Below are 26396 nucleotides of genomic sequence, written 5' to 3'. Positions count from 1 at the left end.
AGGCGCCTCCCTTCCATTCGCGCGAACCTTGGGCATTTTTTTAGCACTCTAAACCGCCAGAATGCTTTACAGAGAGGTGGTACAAAAGCAGATATATATAAGTGTTAGCGACTGTATCGAAATTCTTGGGGTTAGTGATGTCAGCGATGGAGGCAGGGAGGTTGTCCCAGTCTTTCGATGTTCTTGGAATAAATGGGAGAGAGTACACGCAAGTAAATTTTCTTGCGGTGAATAGATAGACCAATTTTACGGGAAGGATCAATGTGAGGTGACTCCTACAGTGGTTTATGGAGAAACTCTTCCTTAAATTACGGTCGAAGTAAAATGTTTTACGGAACAGGTATGCAGTCGAGAACATAGGCATGCGGAGGGTTCCTCATCACGAGAGGGGGAGGGAGCGAAGATTCATCGCAACGCCCCCCCTCCCTACTAAGTCAATGTATGGGGCAGACTTTGCACCCCCCCCCCCCCCCGTGCGCACGCCCATGACCGAGAACACTTGCGGCGCAGAGCGAGGTCTGCTAAGCTGCACTTTAGTTTTATCGCAGAAACACTAGAGCAGCGATTATGATTAGAAAGATTGAACATTCTTGGCGGATTCTAAATGTTTGTTCGCGTTGCCTGGTCAGGATCCCAGATCAAGCAGGCATATGTATGTTCATTGGGCCTGACCACACGTCTGAGCAACGTGCTGCAAAAATTGAAGCTTCACGGTAGTCCTTATGTGGTGTACGCGGTGGTGCACGGAGTCTGGGCACTTCCTTCGGTGAACAGCGGCAGCTTTGTTAGCCTTGCGCTGGTGGGGCTTCTTGTCGGCAACGCTGAGAGAACGCCACAGCTTCTTTTCCTTCGTGTACGTACATGGCGGCCGGCGATCGCCTCTTGCCCTGCGCGAACAGTATGAAGGGAGGCGTTTGGTGGCGGCGGAAATGCGCAACTAAAGCTGGTAGCTGGGTCGAACCTCGCTTCGCAACGGTGGAGCCACCGCATTGGAAGCGGAAACCAGATCAGGCACCGCCGTCGCCGCTTCTGCTATACGGACGCGCTGTTTGTAACAGCAAGTGCTGAATGCTTCTCAGGCGAGAGCTGGCCGTCCTCTGCTACAGTGGATCCAAGGGGCAGATGCAGGATTTTTTTCGAGGGGGTGAGGGGTTAGCTTATGGGAAGTAAGGGGTCAGCTTACTGGATGATCTGATATGTTCTCTTCTTGGGGATATACATTAAAGACATTAAGGGGGGGGGGGGAATCAGAGCATTTGGATCGCCCTTCTGGATCCGGTCGTAGTGTAGACAGTGGCTATCGACGGTGGCTGACATAATGATGGTGATCATAAAAGATGTCCCGTACCCACGCAGAGCGATTAGCCAAGAATTAGGCAAATTACCTTTTATTTACTATCTTGAGATAACAATATAGTCGACATTGATGGGCCTATCACTGGACCAAACGTCGAGCAGTGGGAGGCCCAGCTCACAAGCTCAAGCCTTGAAGACCAGCGACGTTTGGTGAACAGGGCCAATCTGTCAGCTCAGTGGCCCTCGGGACGCCGCAGGGAAGCCGCCTACCTTGGACGACCTTGCCGTCGGCTCTGTTTATTTATTGGCGAAAGTTTACTCCTCCTCTTAAATCTAGTGGCATTGCGCAATTAGAAGAGATAGATTAACAGTTAACGTAAACGTAACCATTTAGAATAATGATGCCAGAATATTACACTAACATATTTTCTTTTAAGTCTACAAGAAGCATACTTATAAAACTATACATTAAAATCGCACTCATTTTGTTGATTGTATAAAACCACAAACGGCATCAAAAACGTCCTTGCGCCGTTTGTGGTTTTATACAAAAACGTCCTTGTGGGAAAACCCCGTACCGACGCTTCAAGAGTGAAAACTATTTTTGACGATAAGCTTAACCCATCTATAGCGAGCGGAATTTCAAGAAGTCTATAGTCCTTATTGATATGTAGCGGCGACATGATAAAGAAGATAATTTTCCGTGGTTTCACTTTCTAGGAAGAACTGGCAGAGGGGCAGTATCACCAAACCAGCCCTCTGTGAATATAGGTTCAGTAGGGGGGGGGGGACACGGCAGCATAATCCGGTATACGTTCACATTCCCAGAAACACGCGTTAAAGTGTGCGGGAGGACGACTGTCGCTGTAGCTCAATTGGTAGGAGGGGCATAACTTCCGATTGTCTTTATAGACACCATTCAACTTCTGATGGAAATTTTAGGTACTGAAATCCTGTCCATCTTGTTACTGATTCAATGACATCTCTATGAATTGAAAACTCTTGCTATTCAATCGCTGTCATGTATGCAACTAGTACAGGAACCGAAATTATCGGTCCATTCAGCGATGGTAATGCTAAGGAAGTAGCCATTTAATTTAAATGTAATCCTCTGTGACTTGGCCCTATAATCATTTTGAAGATTCGACTGTGGAGGAACTAATGCTAGGAACATCTTTAGGGCTGGTGAATTTAATGAAGTTGAAAGTGACGTCCATACTGAAAGGGCGTACGCTTTAATAATCGCACTGATTTCGAAGGGAGTTCACGCAGTGCTATAGCATGACTGTCAAAATATTTCCGCAGCTTGCACTGAGTCGCGCAAGGCTGGGGCAGAGCAGAGCTGGTCGGCACTCGGCTGGTCCTTGCTTGGCTAGACACACGTGCATTCACACACCGATGCACGAAGTCTACACGTGATCGCATTGTAAATCACGAGTATTGGCTAGATGTCGATCGGGTTCGATTGGGAATCGTTTCGCAATCACAGCACCAAGTATCTTCATTATCTTAATTAGCTTAATTAGGCTATTATGATTTATTGGCCTAATTTGCGTATTCGAGGATTGGTATCGATTAGCTTGCATCTCAAGTCAGCCTAGGCTTAACTAGCTAATTATCCTAATTATCACTAACTAGACTCAGTCTTAATTAGTCTTCATTAGACTTAGCTCGGCTAATCTTGCCAACTAGGCAATCTACTAGACAACAATCAACTAGGCTTAATTAGGCTTGGTTATGATTAACTTGGCTTAAGTAGGCGCAGCTGTTCTTGGCTTGAAGTCGCCGCGCCGGCATGATGAAGATAATTACTTATTTACATCGCCAACCGGACAAACGGCGGGCATAACAGCTGTGCTGTAAAAGCTGAGCTTCAAAGACCGGAGTAAAACCTGGCAGTCTTAATGAGAACGAGTATCCAAGCGAAAGCGAGAAAATGTCTACGCCTGCCTTCTCGTCATTCATGGAAGCGGCTGTGGCTACGCTATGAGTTTGCACATGCGCAAGGTAATCTAACAACGGGTTATTTAGGTACCTAAGTGGTTGTAGTTTAGGGTTTGGGGGGAAAATATAATCAACTTCGACCTTAACATTCTGATTTGATTGATTTGATCCATTTGGTGGAATTACCTCTCGAATGTTCACATTTAGATTATCTGATCGATTTTGTACAAAAACAACCCGTGGTGTATGAAAACGTGGCCAATGAACAAGAAAGAAGTTGTCTGGATCATTGATAAAGGCGTATTCAGATCGTCTTCATTAAAGCTATGAAAATTTTGAAATGTTTTAACTGTTAAGATGCGGAATCCGCAGCGCAGTGTTGGCAGGCGCGCCTCCTGATACACGACACTATTTGCCACAAAACTAGGGAGTCCCCGACACAGGCGCAGGGCTTCACGCTCTGATAGAACCAAATGCCTAGTTTTACTAGCAGGGTCACCTGAAAGTAATACACCCCCGAATTAGAATATTTGGCGCATATAGACCTTATAGATCATTAGCAGAGTGTCCGTTCGTAGCCCATATTGTCGGTTGCTCAATCGGCGCAGTTAGCCTCTGCCTTAGATGCTACATTTTCTATGTGTGGGCTCCAGTTGTATTTCCCGTTATAAGTGATTGATTACCAAATATTTAAGAGACACAATCTGGGGAATGGGCTCTTGTTTGTAGAATATTGAAACTGAAGTAGGATCTGTTAGCAGGAACACCAAGCTTGCGCTTTTGCTAATGTTTAAGGACATGCAAATTGTCTGAAGACACTTCACCGTACTCGTGTATCTTTCCAATTTTTTTATATTGAGAGAAAATGTCACTGTCGGCCACGAAGAACACTTGCACATCTTGGCAATTCGGGATAGAGCTCATCGATATATTAAATAATATTGGAGGTATGACTGCTCCTTGGGGAACACTGCGAGTCTGTTCGAAATTAGACGATGAGCAGCCATCCTTAAAAGCTATAAGAGAGAGAGAGAAAGAGTAGAGGAAGGCAGGGAGGTTAACCAGAAGTTTGTATCCGGTATGCTACCCTGCACTGGGGTTGGGGAATAGGGGGTTGAAAGCGAGAGAGAGAAAATACTCTACTGATCACAAGGATTCTGCCAACCGCGCAATCTCACAATGTGGGAAATTATGGCTCTGTAGGTTATTTAGTAAAATTGAATGCTCCACGCTTTCATAGCTATGTCTAGCTATGTTTGAGCTATGTCTAGTGTTACTAAAGCAGCATTTTTTTTTTTCGTGCAAGTCGTATACAGCTCTCCAAATCAGCGTGAGCGCACCGCATTGAGCAGCCAACTCTGAAGCCTACGAGTATTTGGTGTGGATTTATTATGAAATTGTCCGCCATCAGCATAGTAATTCTGCTGTGCGGCACCCTCTCTATGAACTTGCCCATATTAGGAGTAAGAGAAATAGGTCTCGTATTTTGTATCTTATAATCTAATCCTTCTTTTTTAGGTATCGGGATTATTTTAGCAACTTCCCAATTGTATGGTATCGAGCCGTTGTTTAATGTGTAGTTCGTAGTGTTTAGGAGGTCACAAGGAGAAAATTCGAATAAAATTTTTATCGTAGGAACTGCAAATCTGTCAGGACCAGGAGCTCAAGAGGTTACTTATCGAATCTCTTGAGCTAATTTAGGCTGTGGAACCTTAGTAAAGACAGTCGTTAGAACTGGTTCACGAAACTTGTATGACGCTGTTGATAAAGGGAAAAAGCTCTAGACTTTCGATGGCGCGCGTTGTTGCGGCCGCCGCCGTGCACTCTTTTCCCTCGTTTCTGTTTGCTGTTTTCGTGGTTTGCATACACTGCGATGACGTTGGGCGTTATAACAGAATCGAGTGACTGTACGTGATTGTGGGAGCTATGTGCGGTAATTCTAGCAAATGACATGTCTGATCTCGACGTAGACTGCGTACGCACGCGCTGGGTGTCGTTCGGGCTCTCGTACTCGCATGTGTTTATCTGAGTATTTAAGGATGGGTTACGTTTGTAAAACATGCGGTCAGTAACCGCTCACGGCGTGCCCCTGACTGCCGGAGGTTGTGCTTTGGTGTCGGGATATGCCGACGCAAAGCCGTGTTTATTCTGAAACCAAATTTTGAAGTGATTTCTAGGAAAAGAAGTGCTTTCATTCGTGTATAGCCAGTGCCTATTGCGAGACGAGGTTCCCGCTGCCTTTTACGTGAAAATTTGTTTTTGTTGCGAAATTTGAACGAAACACTCGTGGCAGATGTGTGTGCAATAACGGTGTGTTGAACAAAGGGTGGTTTTAAATACAAATAATCAAAGTGTGTGTTTTGGTTATTCCCAGAATTCCGGATCACTTCTCTCGCCTCTTCACTCCAGTTGACAGCCACACTCGGGGAAACAAAGGTGCCGCTCTGGTCTGGCGCCTCACCGCTTGTGATGGGAAATTCAACGGCGGCGTTCGCCCTGTCAACGAGGCAGTCGGTCCTACATTTCCTTTGGTTGTACAAGACGACGTAGGAAAAGAGGTGAGTGGCACCCACGCAAAGGAGCCTAAAGCAATTTCTTCACATCATCTTGTGCTGCAAGTTTGTCGCCAAGTGACGTGTTACAAAAGCTACTATTTGCAAGTTGTGTTTTACAAGATAACGGCAAAAAACTTGGTTACTTACCATGCCTGTTTGCATTTGTTGTTTTGTTGTTAGCCTTTATTATGTCTGTGTGAACCATTTATTGTGTAGGTTCTGCAAACCTTTACTGCAATTTCATTTTCTCATCATAATATCACGTTCTGCTTTCCAGATACCGTTTTTCATGGTGGTGCACGCTGAACAGGAGCGACAACCTAGCAAGCCACAAGTCTGATGCCTCCAGCTGTCACCACTTTTTGATTTATTCTTAATAAGGAATAAAAATTGAAACATGATGCCGATTTCTGCTGTTTATTTAGCACCACATGACACTGTGCACATCACAGTCACATATTTTAGTTGGCTATACTCATACAAGCATGCAAATGAGGAATACCTTAACTTCTTAATTGGAAATTACTGACCATCTTTTCGCGCTTTCTATATAACTTTGTTGGAAAATATGTGTTGTTTTGACGAGTTTTATTAAAATAATGCTAAAATTGAACTATTCTTTTTTTGCAGTCGCTGGGCAGAACGGCAAGTATTATTGGACTTGATTAAAATGAATACTCCACTATTTTCAACAGTAGTCGCGCAAAAGTAGAGCAAGGGTCCAATGAGTAGCTTAAAATACTTGTGGAGTCGCTTGACGCTTCGGTGTGGGTCACTTGAACCCCGTAGGAGTGTTACCGGCAAGAGTCGTCTGACTCCCTACAAGTGGTAACGTGATCCTTCGGATGAGAGTCTTTCCACTCTTCCTAGAGGGTCAGGGGACTCTCCTAGAGCGAGCGGACCCTGACCCACCAAGAGAGTCATCATGGCTATTTAAAGAGAGTCCTATACGTGGCAAGTCAGAACTCTCTGAAAAGAGTCACGCATACTCTTTTTTTTTTCTTAGAGTGTAGTCATACATACAAAACATACATTCATATTCGAGCAATACGCCAGGACTATAATTTTAGCTATAACGACTGCATCGATGGGACTATCGTTTAAACCAATAAAAATGAATAACTATACATATGCAACTATTAATATGCTCACAACTGAGTCAAAAGAAGTGATGGTTCTTTTGACTCAGTTGTGATATTGAGGCTAATTGTGAAGCGAGCACTTCGTTCTCAATTATAGCAGCAAACTTGTTTAATCATGATTGGTTAGTTATAGTGGGTTTCGGGGGGATCTAGTGTTTAATTGATAGAGAAAAACAAATATTTGAAGCAATTAGAGTTGAAAAAGCATTCAGGTAGTGTGCCTGAGTGCTTGTGACGTATTGCTATTCCGTGTAAGATATAATTCTTGAGGTAGGTAATGTGTGTGTGTGTGAGAGAGAGAGAGAGAGAAGCAAGGAAAGGCATGGACGCACGTCCGCTTTGCTACCCAGCACTGGGGGAGAGGGATAAATGAGTGAAAAGAGAGATATAAGAAAAGAGAGAGAGGGACAAACTTTTATTATGTTGTCTAGCGGCTAGAACATCAGTTTTAGTCGTGTTAGTTTGGTTCGATTCAGTAGTGTTAGGATGCCAACGTTATTGTTAGTCTGTCAGTATATAATTATTGTAAATAAACCCTAGCGCTTTTCTTTGTGCCGCCTCCATTTAGTTCACCTATTGCTCATTTAATCCAACATTTTCGTAAAATCATTCCTCTCTAAGATGTCTCATCTGATTCTGGCTTCTAGCTCCTGCACATACTTTTTATTAGCCATATGCTTTTCCATATAATTCGTTCTCCGCACATATTGTTCTTACGTATTGCATATACCGCATACAATCGTGTAATGAACGCATGTGTTTTTCCTGTACTTGGGGTGAAAATCGCGGGTACGGCCATTACACGGATAAAAAGACGAAACTTTTTTTTTGCCTTTATTGAGCTGCAGTACTCGCTTGTACGGGGAGAAGCGAAAAACAACCTTTGTCACCTTCACGCGGTTGCAAGAATGTTATTCCTTGTCCTCCTCCACTTTAGTCGCCGCATCCTCAAACTCGCCTCTGTCCCAGACGAGTTCGTCCTTCGTTCCATCAAATTTGTACAAGATTCCCGAGACCTAGAAGGAAACCCCACCCACACTTCGAAAGTCCAGTGGCACACACACACAAGGGATGCCCTGTTCAGCTGGTTCAGCCGTCCAGTCGGTGTTGTTTGATGGACGGCAGTGCCTCGGAGGCATCCGCTAAATGTCGTAGGCTCTGCTTTTGCTACCTGGAGGCGCTGAAACTCGGCACGCCTGCCTTGTTTTGCCCCCGAAAAAACAAAAAGCAAAAAAGAAGCTTTGGAAGTCTCGCACCGCACAACGGATAACACTGCTAACCTTCTCAAAAATTAAGGATGCGGCTAATACAAAGGTAATTTTTAAGTATATTTTTTGGAGGGATTCTTTAGTAGTTAAAGTTCTGGGTGTGGCTATTACGTGGGTGTGGCCATTAAACAAGTATATACAGTATTTGCTTATTCACTTATTGGCGAATCCGCAAGAATGGGTACATGCCATGAAATACCACGGAGTCTACATCCTACGAAGCTGACTCGCTCAGCAACTGTCATTTCATGTAGAAGAACAAAATTGAATTTAAGCACGCCTCCTCATATTGGCTTCAAAGTTTTTTTAGCCTTGACTATTAGACTGAGTTTTTCGTTAACTATCCTTTTCTAAACATTTTATCTCTAAAATAAGGTGCCGCCCGTTTCATGGCCGATCCCCCGCAGTGGGTTGCGCCAGGTTGCCAAGGAACAACCAACCAACCAACCAACCAGCCTCCGCACCTGCCTAGAAGGCGTGCAGCTTTAATAACACGAAAGTGTTTTATGCCGGGGTCCACCGCGGCTCCACTGACGTGTTTCCGTCACGGATATGACGTTGTAAAATATAAAGACTAACAGACGGCAAAGAAAAAAACGTTCCGTCACCGGGAGTCGAACTTCCGACCCCTCGCTCTGCAGTGCGCGGGTCGAAATGATTAGGCCACAGACAGCACAGTCTTCGCCATGCTAACGGTGAGCTATTTATATACAACATTTGCTGGTGGCGGTGCTCAGAGATCGCTGGTACATCAGCGTGTTTTCGTTATCACTAGCGAGATGGCGCGAAGGGCTCGAAGAGCGCGCTTTAAAGATCGACGCCCCACGCGTCGCGATGGGTGCGCGCCTCTACAGGGCGTGGTCGCTCGTGCGCGCGCTTATCTCGTGATAGCGGTGGTTTGTACGTCTTGTGCTCTCGCCGCAAGTTTGCGTTGAGAGTACGAAGGTCACTTCGCTCACTGCAGCGGCCGCTTTTGCGAAAGCTGCGCGCTGCTCACACAAATATAAGTTACAACTGTGACGGTTCGAGCTCATCCTGCGTATGTTCGTTCCGTGCGTCCTTTCTGCTTGAGCAGCGCGTTTCAAGTTTCGAGCTGCTTGCCGTTCTTCGCGTGACATTACGCGCGCTTGGGTTGAAAGAATGCCCAACAAACGCTCAACTACGTCTGTGAAGACACGTTTCACTTTCGTGTTATACCGATTCCTATGACAGAGGGATCAGCCATGTTTTTTTACACAGCACACAGATGTTGGGAGGGCGTTAGCTTCATTGCAGCTCCTGGCGCGATCAAGCTATCCAGGGTGGCTATTCTCCACTGCTGTTGCATAGGCACACGTGTGATGTGCTGTGTGATCTAATAATGATTTTTAGGCGCCCATTTGCAGAAAAACATGAATGCAGGCACGGTACGCAGACATAAACGTGCGCTCAATCCGAACCAACGTTATAGAAAAAGTCTCGTATACGTGAGATGTCTGTGCCATGCATTTTCTGACCCACCTCAGTGGGCCAGTTTCCCTTAATATTTAATTATTTAAAAATAATATTAGTTCTCTTTAGGAAGTTTATAAGTGACTGAAGATATTTTGTTGGTTTATTGCATCCCTTGTTGAAGAAAAGACCTCGAGCCAGTCATGGAAGGTGGATCAGCCCAGACAGTGGTTCATCCACCCATCCGTAATCAGTCGTGCTAACCAAATAAATGCCAAGAGGTACGTTCGGGGGCATAGACTTCGATAACATTCGTGATCCCCAAGCGGTCAACTTTCATCCGGAGCTCACCGTCGCGCGGCGTCCATAATGCAGTTTGGCTTCAGAGCGTCCAATGCAATGAATCAATCAATCTCTCAGAGGTAACAGAACTGGAAGTCAGTCTTGTTGATCCTGATTTATGTTCCAATAACTCAACGAGTGTTTTTTTCTGTTGTTGTTGTGGATGCGCTCTCACTTTCTTTTTTGCGCCTTGCGCAGTATACACATTCAGTAGAGAGTCTAGCGGTATCTTTGTGTGCGGCTTTGTTATTCAGCTTCTTTTCTTCGCTGGTTATGCTATTAGGTGAAGAATCAATCTTTTTTCGAGAATTGCCCTCGACATTATACTGTGCCACTAAAGCCTCTACCATATGGTGCTTACGTACATATCCGGATGGCAAAACATTCTACTTTACAGAACTCCGTTCAATAGTCGACCCGTGGTCCTGGTTCGGCAAGCTCACTCATGAGTCGACTTACTCAGTCTCAGATCGAGCCGTGAGTCTGAGTCTGAGTGAGTCCGGGTGAGTAATATTTCGGCGACTCTTGAGTTCGCGTGAGTCCGGCTGAAAAAAAAAACAATGAGTCTTAATCCGAGTGAGTCCGGTTGAGGAAAATTTTGGTAAGTCTCAGTGAGCCCTACAAGCGCAAAATATAGTTCTTGAGTAAGTCTGAGTGAGCTCCACTTTTTCTGCCGACCTGTGCCCATGACAGACCCCGTGAATTGACCCTGCTATTGGTGGTCGCCCGAACGTCATTACTGTCGGGCGTCAACCTCTGACCAGGTACCGCAGGAAGAAAGGTGGCCTATCTACGACAGGTAATCGGCATTGGTTCATTCCGTGTTCGCCATTTACTCTCGGCCATATGCGTATGATGCTGCCTGCTCATCGCGGCGACAAAAAAAAAAAAAAAAAAGAGAGAAAAGCTCTCCAGCAGTGTCAAAATCTCATAAAAAGAAATCTTTTCCCCGATTCTTTTTTTCGCCGCATACTATGCAGGCGTTCATTCTCCATTAATGTTTCAACAAAAGACTGGCGCTCAGCGATCTTGGATGCAGCTCGTGCGAAAGAATGAGAGGCCGTCGGCTACGATGACACGATAATTCATCTCGCCCCGTTTCTTTTGCAGCTTAAAGTGCACTCTCCTGCCACGAAACGCGAGTGCATTCCTCAAATCGCGCCAGCGCTCCAGAAAGCGCAGCGACCTTTCTTTATATCTTCCTCTCTCTCTCTCTCTCTAGCGCACTCCGCTGCTTTCGGGAAGACTCTCAAGCGCTCGCTTTGCGCTGCTATAACGCGGTGCGTCTCGGCTGCTTTTCAGCCTGTGGTATCCTCCATTAACCTTGATCATATGGCCTTTCCACCGCAAGTCTCCACACTCTCGTGTTGCTGACACTGGAGCTCCCCGCAAGGCGCGCATCCTAAGCGCTGGGACGAAACAGTGAAGCATCGTGGTCACGTGAATTCGTAAGCGTCACGAGCGAGCGTGCGTGCGCGCGCGCGCATCACACACACACACACACACACACACACACACACACACACACACACACACACACACACACACACACACACACACACACACACACACACACACACACACACACTTACGAGCGTGCGCGCACGCAGTGACACGTGCACCCTTCCCCTTCCTCCACACGCACACAGACACAGGCGTATATACATATAGACACGCAGACACACACGAACGCACGCGCGTGCGCTTGCATTTTCGATTTGAGGCCTCATAATGAAGGTAGCAAAATTAAAGAGGCCGAGCCGCGGCTTTCTCAGGACGTGACACTAAATGCACGGAACGGGTTGTGAAATAGGAAGTTGACGGTCGAGAACGAACTCCAGTGAGATGAATGTAGCTACGCGCATCCGCTCGAACATGACACACAGAGAGCGGCGAGCCGAACATACTGACAGTATGAGTGGAAGATGCATTTTCTTCGAGGCGCTGCTTGCTCGGCCTGCTGTCAGCAAAGGACGAACCTTTCCGTGCATCGCCCTGCCCTCGACAACGATGCCCTCCACCGCCTCCGGCACGCTCTAGGCGAGCCATCCCCTTCCCCCGTACAGCTCGCCACTTTGCCCTGTTTCCCTGGGCGCCGCGAGAATTTCTTTCTCCACCTTTGGCTTTTTTCTCTTCTTTCTCGTCTGTTTCCGGCTGTTCACCTTAATGTGGCGCGCTTTGTCTTTGGCTGTTTTTGTTTACGGGCGCCTTCTAGCACATCTCATTTACGGAACCTGAACGAGAAGGAGGAACTACGTACTACTCTAGCGCGCTGTCACGTGACGCCTGCAGCCAGTAGCTGCGATCCGGCAGTCGTCGGGAACGGGTCTCGCATAGCGGCGATCCCACAACTGCAAACTGAGCTTCTCCTCACCCTCCTCCTGCACTGCCTCAAGGAAGCCCGTCGAGCACAACTATAAGGGCTGCCGCCGCGCATAAATTTTTTGTTTCTCGCTAACATAGCGCAAAATAAAAACGGCGGCGAGAGGAAGGCTGATAGCGGGGTGAGCGGAAGTTTGGTCAGCGCAGGCGGATCGTGCGGGCCGCCAGTGAATCCCGCTGCTCCTGAGGAGCATCTTTGCCTGCATTTTTATTTTCCGAGTACGATACAGATTCTTCCTCGCCGTGGCCTCCTTTCCTGTCGTTCCTTCGGCAACTTCGTCGCGGTGCTGTCGCGCTGTGTGTGTATGTGTGCGCGCACGAGTGTGCGTGCGTGCGTGACGTCTTCGGGGCAAACAGCGAGTGACTCCTCCTCTCCAGCGTCTCCGTAGCTGCGACGGCACTCATCGTTCCGCTCTGTCGCCGCATTTGCCATATCATCGTTGGCGGTCGCGCCACCCTTGGCTGAGCCGGCCCAGAAGTGTGTGCGTGCGCCCACCGGTGCGCTCCGATTTCGGTGTGCCGCGTTCGTTCTTTGGAACAGAACGACGCAGGACGTGGTCGTGTGCGACCGCCCCTACCTCTTACGACGTTACCGATCGCCGTGTGTCGCATCCGCTAACTGGAGCGTCCTCCTGCGACTGCCTCTAGACAGCGCGAACCAGCGGTTCTTGTCCCCTGCCCGGACGCTAAGTTCTTCTTAGACGGACTGGGTGCACATAAATGGGATGCCTTTCTGGAATTACATCGTAAGTATTGATTGCTCGCTATGTTTAACCGGACATCTGCGTGCTTGCGAATGTGCATAGAAAGTTGACCGGGGACGAGCGTACTGCATGACCTGGAAAGTCGACCGAGGTGCCGCCTGCTAATCAGCTCGCCTTCAACTTACCGTGACCAGAAGGTTGACTTAAAGCTTTCTCCAAGGAATAGTGTTTGAGCAGTGGAATCCATAGCTACAGTTTTTGTTGTCTGCCAAGGGCTCGCACACCTTTTATATTGGAAGCTCCAATATGATATAGAATGGGTAAAATGGCAAATGGTAAAACTGGCGGACTTAACCAGATATCCGCGTCTCCGGAGGAAGTCGCAGCATGTCCTGAGTGCACATTCCGGACATGCCGCGCCTGTTTCACTCCGTGGCCACTACTAAATGTATTGATTTTAATTCAGGATGTTTTTCTATCCGAATCGGATGTTGCGTATATGCTGCAGGTCTGTCTGCCTAGTGGCTTAACGCTTATTTCTTTTTTCTCATATAAGTTTGCCAGGCACAACACTTACTTGCAAATGAAACAGTTTTGCAAATTAAACTGAAATAGTGTCGTAATGCAGTAACAATGTTTATAAGAAGCCTTTCATGGCGAAACAGGATATCGTCGTCGGCATCAGCTTTTTGTTGGTAGTTAGACATGTTCTTTTCAGCCTCGTTTCCAGTCTAGCGATACTCATGCATCGTCATATAATGGTACAATAGAGCCGCAGTATACCTCGGTGTTTTACTGAAGCCAATGATAAGTCAAGAATGCAACAACTGCCCCTCAACGGAAACGTGTGTGCATGCGCCAGCAAATGACTTCCATCCATCTCTCCTTCCTTATTCTTTGTACCCATGCCCTCTTTGCTCAGGCGCTTCCTTACCGTGAATCTCCTTTGTGTGCTAGGGGACCCTTTTGTTTGTCAGTTTTCCTTCACATGAAGAGATGCAAGAGGGTCATTCGGCATTTCGTGATACATTCACTCGGCGGTACGGTGGCGCTCACCTACACAAAAGGAGTGGGGAGTGAGGAGGTACTTTGGACGAAATGTCAGTGAAATCTACCTGCTGCACTTATGTGCTTTGCTCTATTCTTCTTCATCCCTGCACACTTTGGTGATTTTGGCTGTTGGCCCGTGCGGTCACTTGTATAAGGGGATCTACACACTGCAAAATGACGACTTCTCGAAAGGCGAAGGGGTATGTACGTATCATGCCCCCTTTCCTACCCCTTTGCGCCCCAGCTTTGTTTGTAACAGAACACCTCTTTCATTCCTGCCACTGAATTCGAGATAGTTCGCTGTTGGGCTAGTTGGAATGTGGCATTTAGAGCTGAAACAGCGCAAGGAACGAGAAAATAGAGGCGCAACTCTAAATTTTCGTCTAAAGTACTACAGCATATAGAGCTGAGAATTTTTAGCCTAGTGAGATGAAACAACAGTAGCTGAACGTGCCGTTCCTGTTCCGTGCCGTCGATTGTGCGTCGAGAAATATGTACAGTATATCATGTCTTCGCGGCGTGAGTGACCAGTGAAGGGACAAATAATAAATCGGCGCTGGAGTTCGTTTCGTAAGCGCGCATTGCGTCACTGAACAACCTGTTTTGTCTGCTGGCTCCCCGAAATATCGAAAAAGAATCACCTTTTTGTCAGCGGGTACTTTGGTGCCGCGGTTGGACTAATATATACCATACGCGAGCACGAATAGCTCGCGTATGGTTATAACTAAGGTACTTTTGGCTGAGATATACGTTCTGTTTTCTTGTCCTTCATATCGTAAACCGCTCGATCGCATTGGACAACCGAAGCCAGCTTTCCTGAGTGAATTTGCCCCAGGATAAATTCTTACGTTCGGGCCCTAGTTCGGGGCAGAGCTCTTTCCGCCCGTTTGTTCTTCAGGTGACATCGTTGTAAACTGAAGAGCAAACATCTTCAACAATAGCACCAAATCGTGCCCTTCAGGTGGAATATAGTTCGCAGTTCATATCAGGTGCTATATATAGTTCGCATCAGACGTTATAGTTCCACTCGAGGCAAAAGCGTGGCAGCGGTGTTTTTTTTTTTTTTCTTTCGACTACAAAAACCAGCATCGTATAGTAAAATTATGGTACTATATGCCAGTATGCTATACATGTACGACGATTATCTGATGGCCCTGTGCCGTCTCGGAAGGTGACTTCCTCGTACACCCGAAACGATACCGATCGCGCAGGTACTCGGCATCGGGACTCTCCAACTGGTCTGTGCACTGTGGAAAAACCGCGCGGGTCGAAGCTGTGCTTCGATGCGTCTGCCTGGTTTCGTTTCGATACGTGAGCCAGCTATATATAAACTGCAGCGCAACCTGGGTAGTGTGACTCTGAGCGACGCGCTTGGCACTGTCAAAGGGCGCCTGTGTGTACTAAAGGGGGTGTTCCATCTAATGTTATAGCCAAGCTCTAAAAAGAAAGAAGGCTGATGCAGTACACTATATGCTTACGAGGTCTATACGGTGTTCCGTCATATGTTTTCTTCCTCGACTAACGTAATTTCTTTGTACTCATTTCATTTCTGTATAGAAAAAGAAATAGTAAGCGTTACCATGAGCCCCGTACCATAAACCCCATACATATATCAGGACCGCCTCGTTCTAATCTTCGGAACAGCGTGAAAGATCGGGGCTAAACAAGGCACATACAACTGTGGAAGATATAGTGCAAGCGTTTCAAGTTTTGTTAGCGAAAAAAAAAAAGCAAGGTATCAAGATGTTTTGGCAGTTCGGCTAACTGAAAACGGAGGGTGACGTTCCTCAGCGACGCCAAAGGTGCCCCAAGCTGCTTGCACCGTATTCCTTACGCTCCTCGCAGCAGAGGCGGAAGCCATTTCGTTGATTGACAAGCATTTGCCTGATTATCTTTCTGATTGTTTCTTCTACTATAACTTTCAATGTAAACGCGCCGTGCTAGCTTAGCGGCTAAGTTGTTGCGCTGCTAAGCCCTAGGCCGCGGGTTCGCCACGGCGGCCGCACTTTCATGGTTAAGGAACCCCAGGTGGTGAAAGTCAATCTGGAGTCCCGTCTGTGGCGTGCCTTACGATCATATCGTGTTTTTTGCACGTAAAACCCCAGCATTTACTTATTATGATACAAAAGCGGTAATTCATTCATTCATTCATTCATTCATTCATTCATTCATTCATTCAGTCTGGTGTGCGACATTCTGTATATACAACCAAATGAATCCAGCAGACAATTAAGCCAAGGAAAGCGTAGGGGACATTAATTGTTGTTTATAACTGTAGCGTAATAATTATTAAATATATTGAAATGAATTAAAGTGCTGAAAAAACACCATTTATGTCGGTGGGATCCAAACCCACAACCTTCGAATGGCAGCGCTTTTCTTTGTTCGTCGAAGGTTGTGGCTTCGGATCCCAACGACGGAAAGGGTGCTTCTTCGTCCGCTTTAATTCCTTTCAATTTATGTAATAATCATTATACTAGAGTTCTAAACAACAAATAATGTCCGCTATGCTTTCCTTGGATTAACTGTCTGTTGGAATCATTTAGTCGTGTCTAGCAAAGATGCGAGCCTCTCGAAAAAATTTCCTTTCTTTCGTACATTCTGTATCATGGTCATTCCAGTTCTCGAAATCAATATTTCTAATATGAAAGCGAATGTAGCTGCTCCTGAAATAATTCTGGTATAGATTTGGAGCAACTTTTTTGACCGTTTCATTATCTTTTGTGTTTTTATTGTTTTTTTATAGCTTTGCTTTTCATATAGTCAGCATCGTCTGTGGTTACACTTGCCACTTTTCACGTGTAATAAAGAATAGAAGAAAAGTACATACGCCATCTATTCACCCAATTCATTAAGTTACATGGAGTCCGCCAGAGTTCGTTTCACAGCGCAGTCGAAAAGTAAACGTGCGCTATAGTTCGTAAGACACTATATAATCCCGAGAAGAAACAGCACCGTCAGCGCAGCAGTTACAAAGCTGAAATTTGGTAGACATAGCGTGGTGTCAGCGTTTCCATTCCATCTGTACTCAATATACACCCTGCATTCACGATGAACGACACCTTTTCCTCGCGCACATTCTGAGCACCAACGATCAGCATTTTTATTCTCTCTCTCTCCTCCTATCGCGCCGTCCCATTTGCGCCGCAAGCCGAACCGAAGGCGACGAACGCCGACGTCTGTTATTTATATGATCAGGGGATCGATTTTCGAACTGTGCCACTGGCCGTGACTTTGAAGCTGGGGTAGAGAATGTCGCAGTGCGGATTTGGCAGCTCCCTGTGTTATCTGGCGCCTCCGCAGCCGCTCCTCCTTTCCCGATTACGGCACGCCTCATCTGCGGGCGAGGCCAGTGCTTGTGGGCCGCTTGAGGCGCGCCCTCCCTTCCGCATCTGAGCAAGGGAGACGACGACCAGTTGCTCTGGTTTTCTCGCTGATGAAGGAAGCCGTTTGGGGGGTTTCTTTACTAGATTTGCTCATTTATTGTTATTATTTTCTTACTTTTGCGCGCCTTCTTGCCCCGCTAAATGGAAGGCAGCCGCTTCTTGATCGGGCTGATGCAGCGCGGTTGGGGCGGAACACGCCGAGCACTGCGTAACAGGTTGTATAATAATGCTTGGCTGTGGCCCGCCGAGCGCACAGCATGTCGAGGAGGGCGCGAAGTGCGTACGGCTCGGTTCCTTCGGTGGTGCTGAAACTATAGCGGGGATGCTTATTAGCGTGACGGTAAAAATGCGTGTTTGCATCGTGGCGCTCCTCTCGGTTGCGAGGGAGGGGACGAGCTCAGCCGCATTCCGACGGGCTCCTCGATCCCCCTTTTTTCATTATCTTTTTATGTCACCGTTTTCGTTTGCTCTCTTTAAGAATGCGTAAAAGGACACGAGTTAAGAAAGTGTGGAATCTAGGTTGCCTTGTCTTACCTAAAAGACGGTGTCCTAAAAGAAGTGCCTGTATACTGTCAAGGGAAGCTAACACAAGTCCGTGAAAGTCATGCCAAGAATAAAAAAAAAAATTCAGCAGCCCGTCCCCAATCGGGGAAATGGGGCCAAGCGAAGCTTCGCGTGGGCGTGCCTGATGGGAACTGCCTTTCTTTCTTTCTTTCTTTCTTTCTTTCTTTCTTTCTTTCTTTCTTTCTTTCTTTCTTTCTTTCTTTCTTTCTTTCTTTCTTTCTTTCTTTCTTTCTTTCTTTCTTTCTTTCTTTCTTTCTTTGTACGATTTCTTTGTACGGCAATATCAACTAGAGCACTGCACGGGCTCGGGCCTACCCGAAAACCCGGGCCCGGCCCGGCCCGTGGGCCGGGCCGGGCCGGGTAAAGTAGTTTTCACGGCGGGCCCGGGCCGGGCTCGGGTCTGAAGCTCCGGGCTTAGGGCCGGGCCCGGGTTTGAGGTGGCGGGCTCGGGCCGGGCCGGGCTTGGACTTTGCTCAATTCTTAAAGGGACACTAAAATGATGCAATGAATCGGTTAGGACTAATAAAATGTGCTCTGAGAACTCGAATGTAATTAGTTTCACCATCATAAGGAGAAAATCAAGGGCAAAGTTCCATTGTTAAATCTCCGCGCTTGACGTCACGGATTTCAAACTGTATTTGTCGTATTTTGGGGACATTGGGTCAACGAAACTCCGTGAACCTTGGTATTTTAAGTCTATGGCCCTCTCATAGGTCAATATACTTAATTTTCACCAATTACGAACTAGTACATCCCAGTAAAGGCCGTCAGAATGTATGACGTCACGATATTTGTCGCACGATTTTCAAGGTGGCATCGGCGCCCGCATTTTCTTTTTGCGCGTTTTTTTTTCGCTTACCAAAACTCTTGTCGCCGCAAGTGTCCTGATTATAGAATTTTAAGAGTAAGGTACTGATAACAGAATAATTGTTTTCTCTTTTTTTTGTCCCTTCAAGTGTGTTCCTCATACGTTGCGCGTACATATACGTTTCACATTTTATCTCAATAAAACGATTCTATTTTTTTTTATGTGGGGCAAGCTATTTCGAGAAGTTTTATGAGCGACAAGTACAGATTTTATTTGGCTTCTTGTATATGGGGCTACTTGATTTATCTGGAACGGGCGAGCTAAAAGAAAATAGACCAGGCACCTATATAATTAACATTTCGCTATTCCGTGCTTTATTTGCGTTCGTTATTATTTTATATCCCAAATGTTCTTCTGTAATTGCAGTAATAAATGTAATATAATATATTTGTCCATTGAACTAATCATCGCAAGTGCGATCACGGAGCTCCAAGGCGGGGAAACGTTCTTGCAAGTTCCAGCCCTCCACTAAAACGAAAACACTGCGCGGAGTCTCATTGCATAAAATTCCTATAAGGACATTCTTTTTCCGTGGCTCCGTCTAGGCTCCCAGAGGTCATGTGACTCGGTGTACATGCACAGCCTGCTTTGTGTGCCCACATTGTTAACATTTGACGTTCGTCTTGTTCCGCTATATCAGGGGTCTCAAACATCGCCTCAGCCAGGGTGTCGGAACGGAACGAAAACCGAAAACGAAAAACGAAAAAAACGATATTTTGGACTGGAACGAAAACGTAACCGAAACTTTATCTATTATTTCGTTCCGGAGTGAAAACGAAATTTTTTCAATCGTTTTTCGGTTCACGAGAAAACTTCGCAATCCGGAGCAACTGAGCTCGTGCAATGTGAGCATATCTCAGGGTACGGTATTAGCGCGTACCTCAGGCAGGAATTCCAAAGCAAAGATATGTTGAAATTGTGCGAAAAACGAAAACAGTGGCAACCAGAGATGTTTATATTAACGCAAGTGGATTTTTGCGCGCCTGTCACGCAGGCCAGCGTAGAGAGGGCATTATCGGCGCTGAAGTTTGTTACAGCGAACGCTGTTATGAGATCATAAAGGCTGATTTTGGCGCCATAGTTGTCCGCCGCCGCCGGTGTCCGTGACCGCTATCGCGTGATATAAAAAAAAAATGAGGAACAAATTTCTAGGATCGGATGGCATTTCAACCTGCGCCCTCTGCGTGGCAGTCGGGTCTTCCACCACAGTGCCACGCTAGTGCTTCTATGCCTGCGAGGAGCGCTTGACAAGCGTGAGTGCTGACGAGCAGTGCGGCCCCGTGTTCCGTATTCGATACAAAGGCACAAGGTACCCGAGCGGTGCACTGTTCCAACTAACACCAGCAGATCTAGAGGGTCTCATTCCTCATTAACCAAATCTTATTTTTCTCCATATTCACAACCGCTCCAGACGCGTGGCAAAACTGCTTAGTCTTCTTGAACACTACTTTTGTCAGCATAAAAATAGGCTACTTCGTCATTTTAGCATTACCACATTTAAGCATAAACAATATTAAAACACCACCATTCGTTCAAACATGCTGACCATGCAAATAATATAGGTAGCGGGAGAACTGCCCCTATGGGAATTAGTAGGGTGGTTGTACTGCACGAGATGTGTAACCAAGCTTCTATCCCTCGACCTTGGTAACCTGTTTTGCGTACCCTTGCAGTTATTAATGCATCTAATGACATCAGCTTTATGGGGCGTGCATTATTACCTCAATAAAACTATCAAGATGCCTTTCTTACGTGGAGGAATTACATTGATGGAATTGAACTGCCCGGCCATTCCCGGAGTGCGAATGGGCTAAGTTTTTTTCATTCCGAGGAATTGAAAGGAATGGAATTGCGGCAAGTTCTAATTCCCCGCAATGGAACTGAAATGGAATGGAGGCGCCCATTCCGCCAGACTGCTTCCCACCCACTGCAAAGTGCTCAGCCATAATTCTTTATCATCATCAGTAACAGCGCAAAGTGCGCCTAATGCCTTAGAGATGTGTAGCGTGTACCACGAGACTCCGAAGAATGACGAAAAATGGAATAGTGGGAACTTCTCTACTTCAGAAGAATTGGGATGATTTATGGCGTAGTGGGTACTTTGCATGTGTACTTGTATTATTGCCCCAAGAGACTCTCCAGCGGGCTCTACAAAGTCCGCTCTTCCAGCTTTCGTTGTGACTGTGCTGCGCGTGTCGCGCAGGCCTGGCGATCTCTTTATCAGAACAGCGGTCTCGCACATCAGAGAGTACACTCAATGACGTGCTGCTTCTGAGGTCGTGCTCAATCCCTTGACACAAAGCATTGAGCCCACTAAAAAATTCGTATATGTCTTTTGAGAAAATAAATACTATGACTTTGAAATTAATACTGGTTTGTGTTAGTTGGTAGACATTCGTGTATTTTACCCTTGTCCCACTTTTTTAAGAGCAGGGAAAGTAACTACATCACAAATCCAATGTTCGTTATGATTACCTTAACTTAAAAATTTTCCATAAAAAACCGTTACGAACCGTTACGGAACATTTTTTTTTTCGTTCCGGAACAGAAACGGAACGGAACTTTTTGCGGTGGAACGAAACTAAAACCGAAACGAAAAACATTTCGTTCCGACACCCTGGCCTCAGCTAACGGGCCACATTCATGAAAATTTACTTCCGCAAGGGCCAGGACAGTGACGAAGGTAGGAGTGGAGGGGGAAGGGGGGGATATGTTCTACCAGATGTCAGCTAACGTTGCCATTTCAAAGACCTTTTTAATATTTCATATATGGGTCATTTCTGAAGGGTATTTGGCGGCAAGTTTCCATCAGCATATCGATACCCATTTCCAAAATTACTAAAATCTGGGCGCCAATTCTGCAATATTGTTGTGTTTCATGGTTATGTATAAACACATGGTGGCTGCAGGTGGTGCCTCACGAAAAAAATTATTTACACCTGTCATGCCTGTGTTGCTCAGGAACTTATAAATAAAAAATAAAAAAAATTGCAGTGGCTTAGCTCGGCTATGCCAGGATATACGTAGCGTAAGCAAAGGTTCAGCTGATTATTCTTAGCTTTCCAGGTTGTCTAGGATTATTAGCCTTCTTCTGTTCATTCTTCGTAGGCTGAACCGCTAATAGCCAGGCAACTACTTCGGGATCCGATGAGATAAGCTTCTCGGCTCTTCTGCACCTTTGAGCAGCATTTGCGCTCTCCTTCTCCATGGCGTTACCCACCTGCAAACGCCAGTCAGAGGCGCTATCAATCGGCTCCAGCGCAGTGTCAGACGGCGACTGCACAGCGAAGGCGAATAGCTGCGCGCGCGCTGGTGCCAGTGTGTCTGCCATGGCTACAACGTCACTCCTCTCGAATGCGCAGACCAGCAGCGGCGAGTCGCGCACGGCGGTGTCTGCGCGCGCCGGCGCCAATGTTTCTGCCGCGGCTACGACGCCACTCCTCCCGAACGCGCAGACCAGCAGCGGCGAGTCGCGCGCGGCGGTGGCGTAGAGAGCGCGGTGGCGGAGAGCGGTGAGCCAGCTGTGTGACATCACTGATCCTCGCGCATGCGCAGCACGGCTCATGAGGATCCACGCGAAATCGGCTCCGGCTAGGCAGGTGTAGCTAACGCTGCAAAATTTGACGAAGACAGTCATGTGCAGGCCGCAGGCCGCTAGCGGGAGGTCCGCGGGCACCGTAGACTTAGCATACGAAGCTTCAGGAAATTGACAAGCCAAAATTGCCAAAATACGAAAAACACGCTTTGAAATCCGTGTTGTCACGCGTGGAGATATTGCCGCGAAATTTCAAAATGAAACGTTGACCTTGATTTTCTCCTTTATTAATGCATCTGTCTTGGTGAAACTAACGACATTCGATTTCTCTGAGTGCAATTTATCAATATAAGTCGATTCATTGTCTCACTTTCGTGTCCATTTAAATTTCACTAGATAGCGCATCAAAAACAATGTTCTGTTCACTGCCCCCTCTGTTTTTATTGCGCTCCTTATTGAAACAGGACTCATGCTGCAAATCACTTTTCTTCCAACAATATCTGCTACAAAACGCTCTTGATGATCCCGATTGTATTCCTAGAAAATTAGGTGCAGTATACCACTGCCGAACAAACGTTTATCGTACCCAGTATGTCCGCTCAACTGTTCCCACGGTGACCCAGAACCTTTTTACAAGAAAGTACCGTAGGTTAAAGTATACTTGCCAGCGAAGCATGCGCCAAGCATGCATTTGCCACTAAAAACAGCTTGCGGTCTATTCTATGTTCGGGCAACACCACCTTGATTATTGGCTCGGGCCCCAGTCGGGCCCGATCTGTGGTCGGGCCGGGCCGGGCCGGGTAGGCGAAAGTTTTTCTCGGGTTCGGGCCGGGCCCGGGTCTCGCTTTGAGTAGCCGGGCCGGGCTCGGGCGGGTAAATTTGGACGAGTCCCGGGGCCGGGCCGGGCCCGGGCCGAGAATCAAGGCCCGTGCAGTGCTCTAATATCAACAGCATGTCTTACGCATGTAAAAGCGCTTGAAGTCACAGAAATTAGGGAACGTAATTGGCTGGTACATCTATGCAAATTCTCTTTTAGTTGGGCTGTGGTACGCATGCGACGTTGCGTTTAAGTTGACGCTGACTATAGTTATACGATCTACTTTATAAATTCATTGCCTTCTTGTATCTCCCTCCTCTTTCTGTTGTCATCATTTCATTAATTGAAACTGCGCTTCAGTCAGTTATGGTGGAGTAGAATGCGACATGGCTTGGAATACGAGTGTGCTGCCCTTCATCGTTGCATTCTTGGAAAAAAAGAAAAGAGAAACCTCATACGTACAGACTGTTTCAGATAGTTTTCAAAAATTAGTAGAAATATAGGGTTTCCGAGGCGAACGAAAATTTCTTCGAAAGTAAACTGTCGAGTGCTGCAGACGTCCACAAATTTGGTAGTAATAATCAGGCAAATTCACGGTACATAGCGCAACTGACGAATTGCAGCCGGTGAGTCTGCAAGGCATGCGAACTTAGAATGAAATCTGAGGATGACGCGGATATCGAGATATGCGCCACCAAACTCGCGGCAAAAATGCACCGTTGTTCCTGTTACCTTTTTAACAAGGCGCTGTTTTGTACACTGAAGCACAAATGTAACTGGAACGCCCGTGTGTTTTAATTGTCGCAAGCTTTGGGAATGAATATCTGGATACTGGCATAGCCTTGAAAGGTCACTCAAAGTGGGTAGGCCTTGCGAACTCACCGGCTTCGAGCCGTCACTTGCAATATATACCGTAAAGTAATTGATAAAAATTTCGTTAGTTGGTCTTTGTGAATTAACTACTAAACTGTACGGTTTCAACATTTGTTGACACTCACCACACTTGAGAGTTTACTTTTGAGGAATTGTTGTTTCTTCATTGAAAACAGTATGTTTAAAACCTTTTGAAAGTGTTAACTGAAACTCCTGGTACACTTAGCGAATCGATCGTTACTATAGAACTCATAAGTGGAATGTAGAGCAGCAAAAGAGGTGACAGGCAAACGCGTGCGACAGTGCTGTGTAACCATCCGTGGAACAGACTATACCGCAGCGCCATAAAAAAAAAAAATAATGATCGGCTAGCTTTCGCCTCGGTTCGAATGGTCGCAGGCAAAAGATGAGGGCCAGGCTACGAACAAATACACTTTGTTGCAGAGAACCTTGTGCTCGGTGTACGCACAAAAAATACAGATGGACGTATAGATTCCAATGGGCGCATACATACATGGTTCATCTTGTGGGGATTGAGGCTTGCCCGTCGCCATTGCGCAACGCGGCCCTGTGGCTCGCTAAGTCCGAACCCACGCTAGTGGCCGTACTCCTGTGAGATACGTGCACACTGCAATCTGTACACGCAACGTTTGAGTCCTGTCACGGAGAGGAAAATGGAAGAAACGAGATTCAACTATCTGGTTATATCCTCCTTCGTTGAAGGCTTAAACCGTGCGCTTACGACAATAAAACGTTTATATCAACTACAGGTCAACACGAAACAGTGCAGTAAAATAGCGTTTTTTTGTTTTATTTTTTTTTGCAGCACCGTCGCAGGTTTAGATAAGTATATATGTCTGTCTTACGGCAGGCAGAGATGTACGTTAGCTCAGTACTCATTGTAAAAAGTAAAACATATTGCAGAGACAGCTAGAATTTCTGCCAGTTCGATCAAAACCTGTGCTTCGATACCCCTGCCGATAAGAAGAAACCTGCCCCCGTCGTGCGTTCACGGTGTAATATCGGCGAACAGCACGTGTTTGGGCGCGAATTTGTGTCATCTATGGACGGGTGCAGGTCTGGAAGGGGACACGAAGTGCGTGCGGTGAGGTCAGTCGTGACGCCCATATTGCTGCCTCGTTACCCTCGCTCCAGACAAAGAGGCTCGGGCATTTCTTCCGATGCGTCCGCCTGCTTATCACAGTATAAAGACCCGCGACAGTCGCAATTGCGGGACAGAAGTTTTTGCGTACGCATATAACGCACGATCTGAATTTGGTATAGATAATAACGGAAGCGCCTCTCCGCATACTGTGCACTATATCTACCGCCCTCGTTGCCGAAGGCGTTCGTCGTATATAGATTCTTCTTCGATCGCGCGGAATTTTAGGACTGACCCCTGGGAATGCCGGCGCGGACGTGAGTGGCATTCGGAACGACTTTTCCTGTTGATAGCGCTTCGCGGGACGTCACCGCGATTCGTTGGAGGTCACTGCTGTGCGTGCGTGTGTGTTTGTAGACGCACGCGCACCCTTCCTAAAAGCCTCGGTCGTATTTGGCGCTTCCGAACCGAATGCCTGTGAGCTAGTACGCCTCGGAGCGCGCGCGCGCGTTGTTTCGCAAGCCATACGGCTCTGCGGCAGGCGGCATTGAACTTTTAATCGAGCCTGGCCTTCGCTGTCACACTTCCGTCTCCGTGAATCTCGGCGATTCACGCGACGAAAAAACGCGATCCCCCGGCGATCACGTACGTACACACGCAGCGAGCCTTCCGGTTTTGGTCTTTGCCGCCTTGGTGTCTCTCGATGTCTCCTCTTCCGGGTTTGAATGCAGCTCACGTCAAAAGTGCACACTATATTCTCTCTCTCTCTCTCATTTTTTTTCTTTAGCTGAGAGCGTCTACTCTCAGCTAAAGCAGACGCTGAGAGCGTCTGGTATCTGCAGTTGCCCCTGTTCAATCAATATATAAGCGGACTGCGCGCGCGTTGCGGTCCTAAATGTGTGTATGTGTGTACTGGATCTTTTATATTTCGCGAAGTACTTCTCGGGGTTTCAGCAAGAAACCTTGCAGAATGTAAGAGGAAAGAAAACAAACAAACAAGAGGACATAACATTAAGGAGGAAGGCACAAATACAGCAAAAAGCGCGAAAACTCGGGGGAAAAGAAAGACTGCATGATTTCTGCTTGTATCAAGCTCCTAAACTTCTTGTAATAAATTAGCATAGAAATCAATGTAAA

General features: G+C 46.7%; 1 protein-coding gene across 1 annotated transcript in view; it reads left to right on the top strand.

The window, feature by feature from the left end:
- The first annotated feature begins 12551 nt into the window (after nucleotides 1–12551).
- The window catches only part of LOC119398316 (uncharacterized), a 116714-nt gene continuing 102869 nt past the window's right edge, over nucleotides 12552–26396 (top strand). The window contains exon 1 of the mRNA XM_037665346.2: nucleotides 12552–13106. Within this exon, the coding sequence (XP_037521274.1) occupies nucleotides 13086–13106 (21 nt within the window). The 5' untranslated portion in view covers nucleotides 12552–13085. The remainder of the gene's footprint in view (nucleotides 13107–26396) is intronic.

The sequence above is a fragment of the Rhipicephalus sanguineus genome, chromosome 1 (genome assembly GCF_013339695.2).
Source record: "Rhipicephalus sanguineus isolate Rsan-2018 chromosome 1, BIME_Rsan_1.4, whole genome shotgun sequence".
Taxonomy (NCBI): Eukaryota; Metazoa; Arthropoda; class Arachnida; order Ixodida; family Ixodidae; genus Rhipicephalus; species Rhipicephalus sanguineus.
Note: the sequence above shows the minus strand (reverse complement) of the source record. Positions and strands in the feature narration are given on the sequence as shown.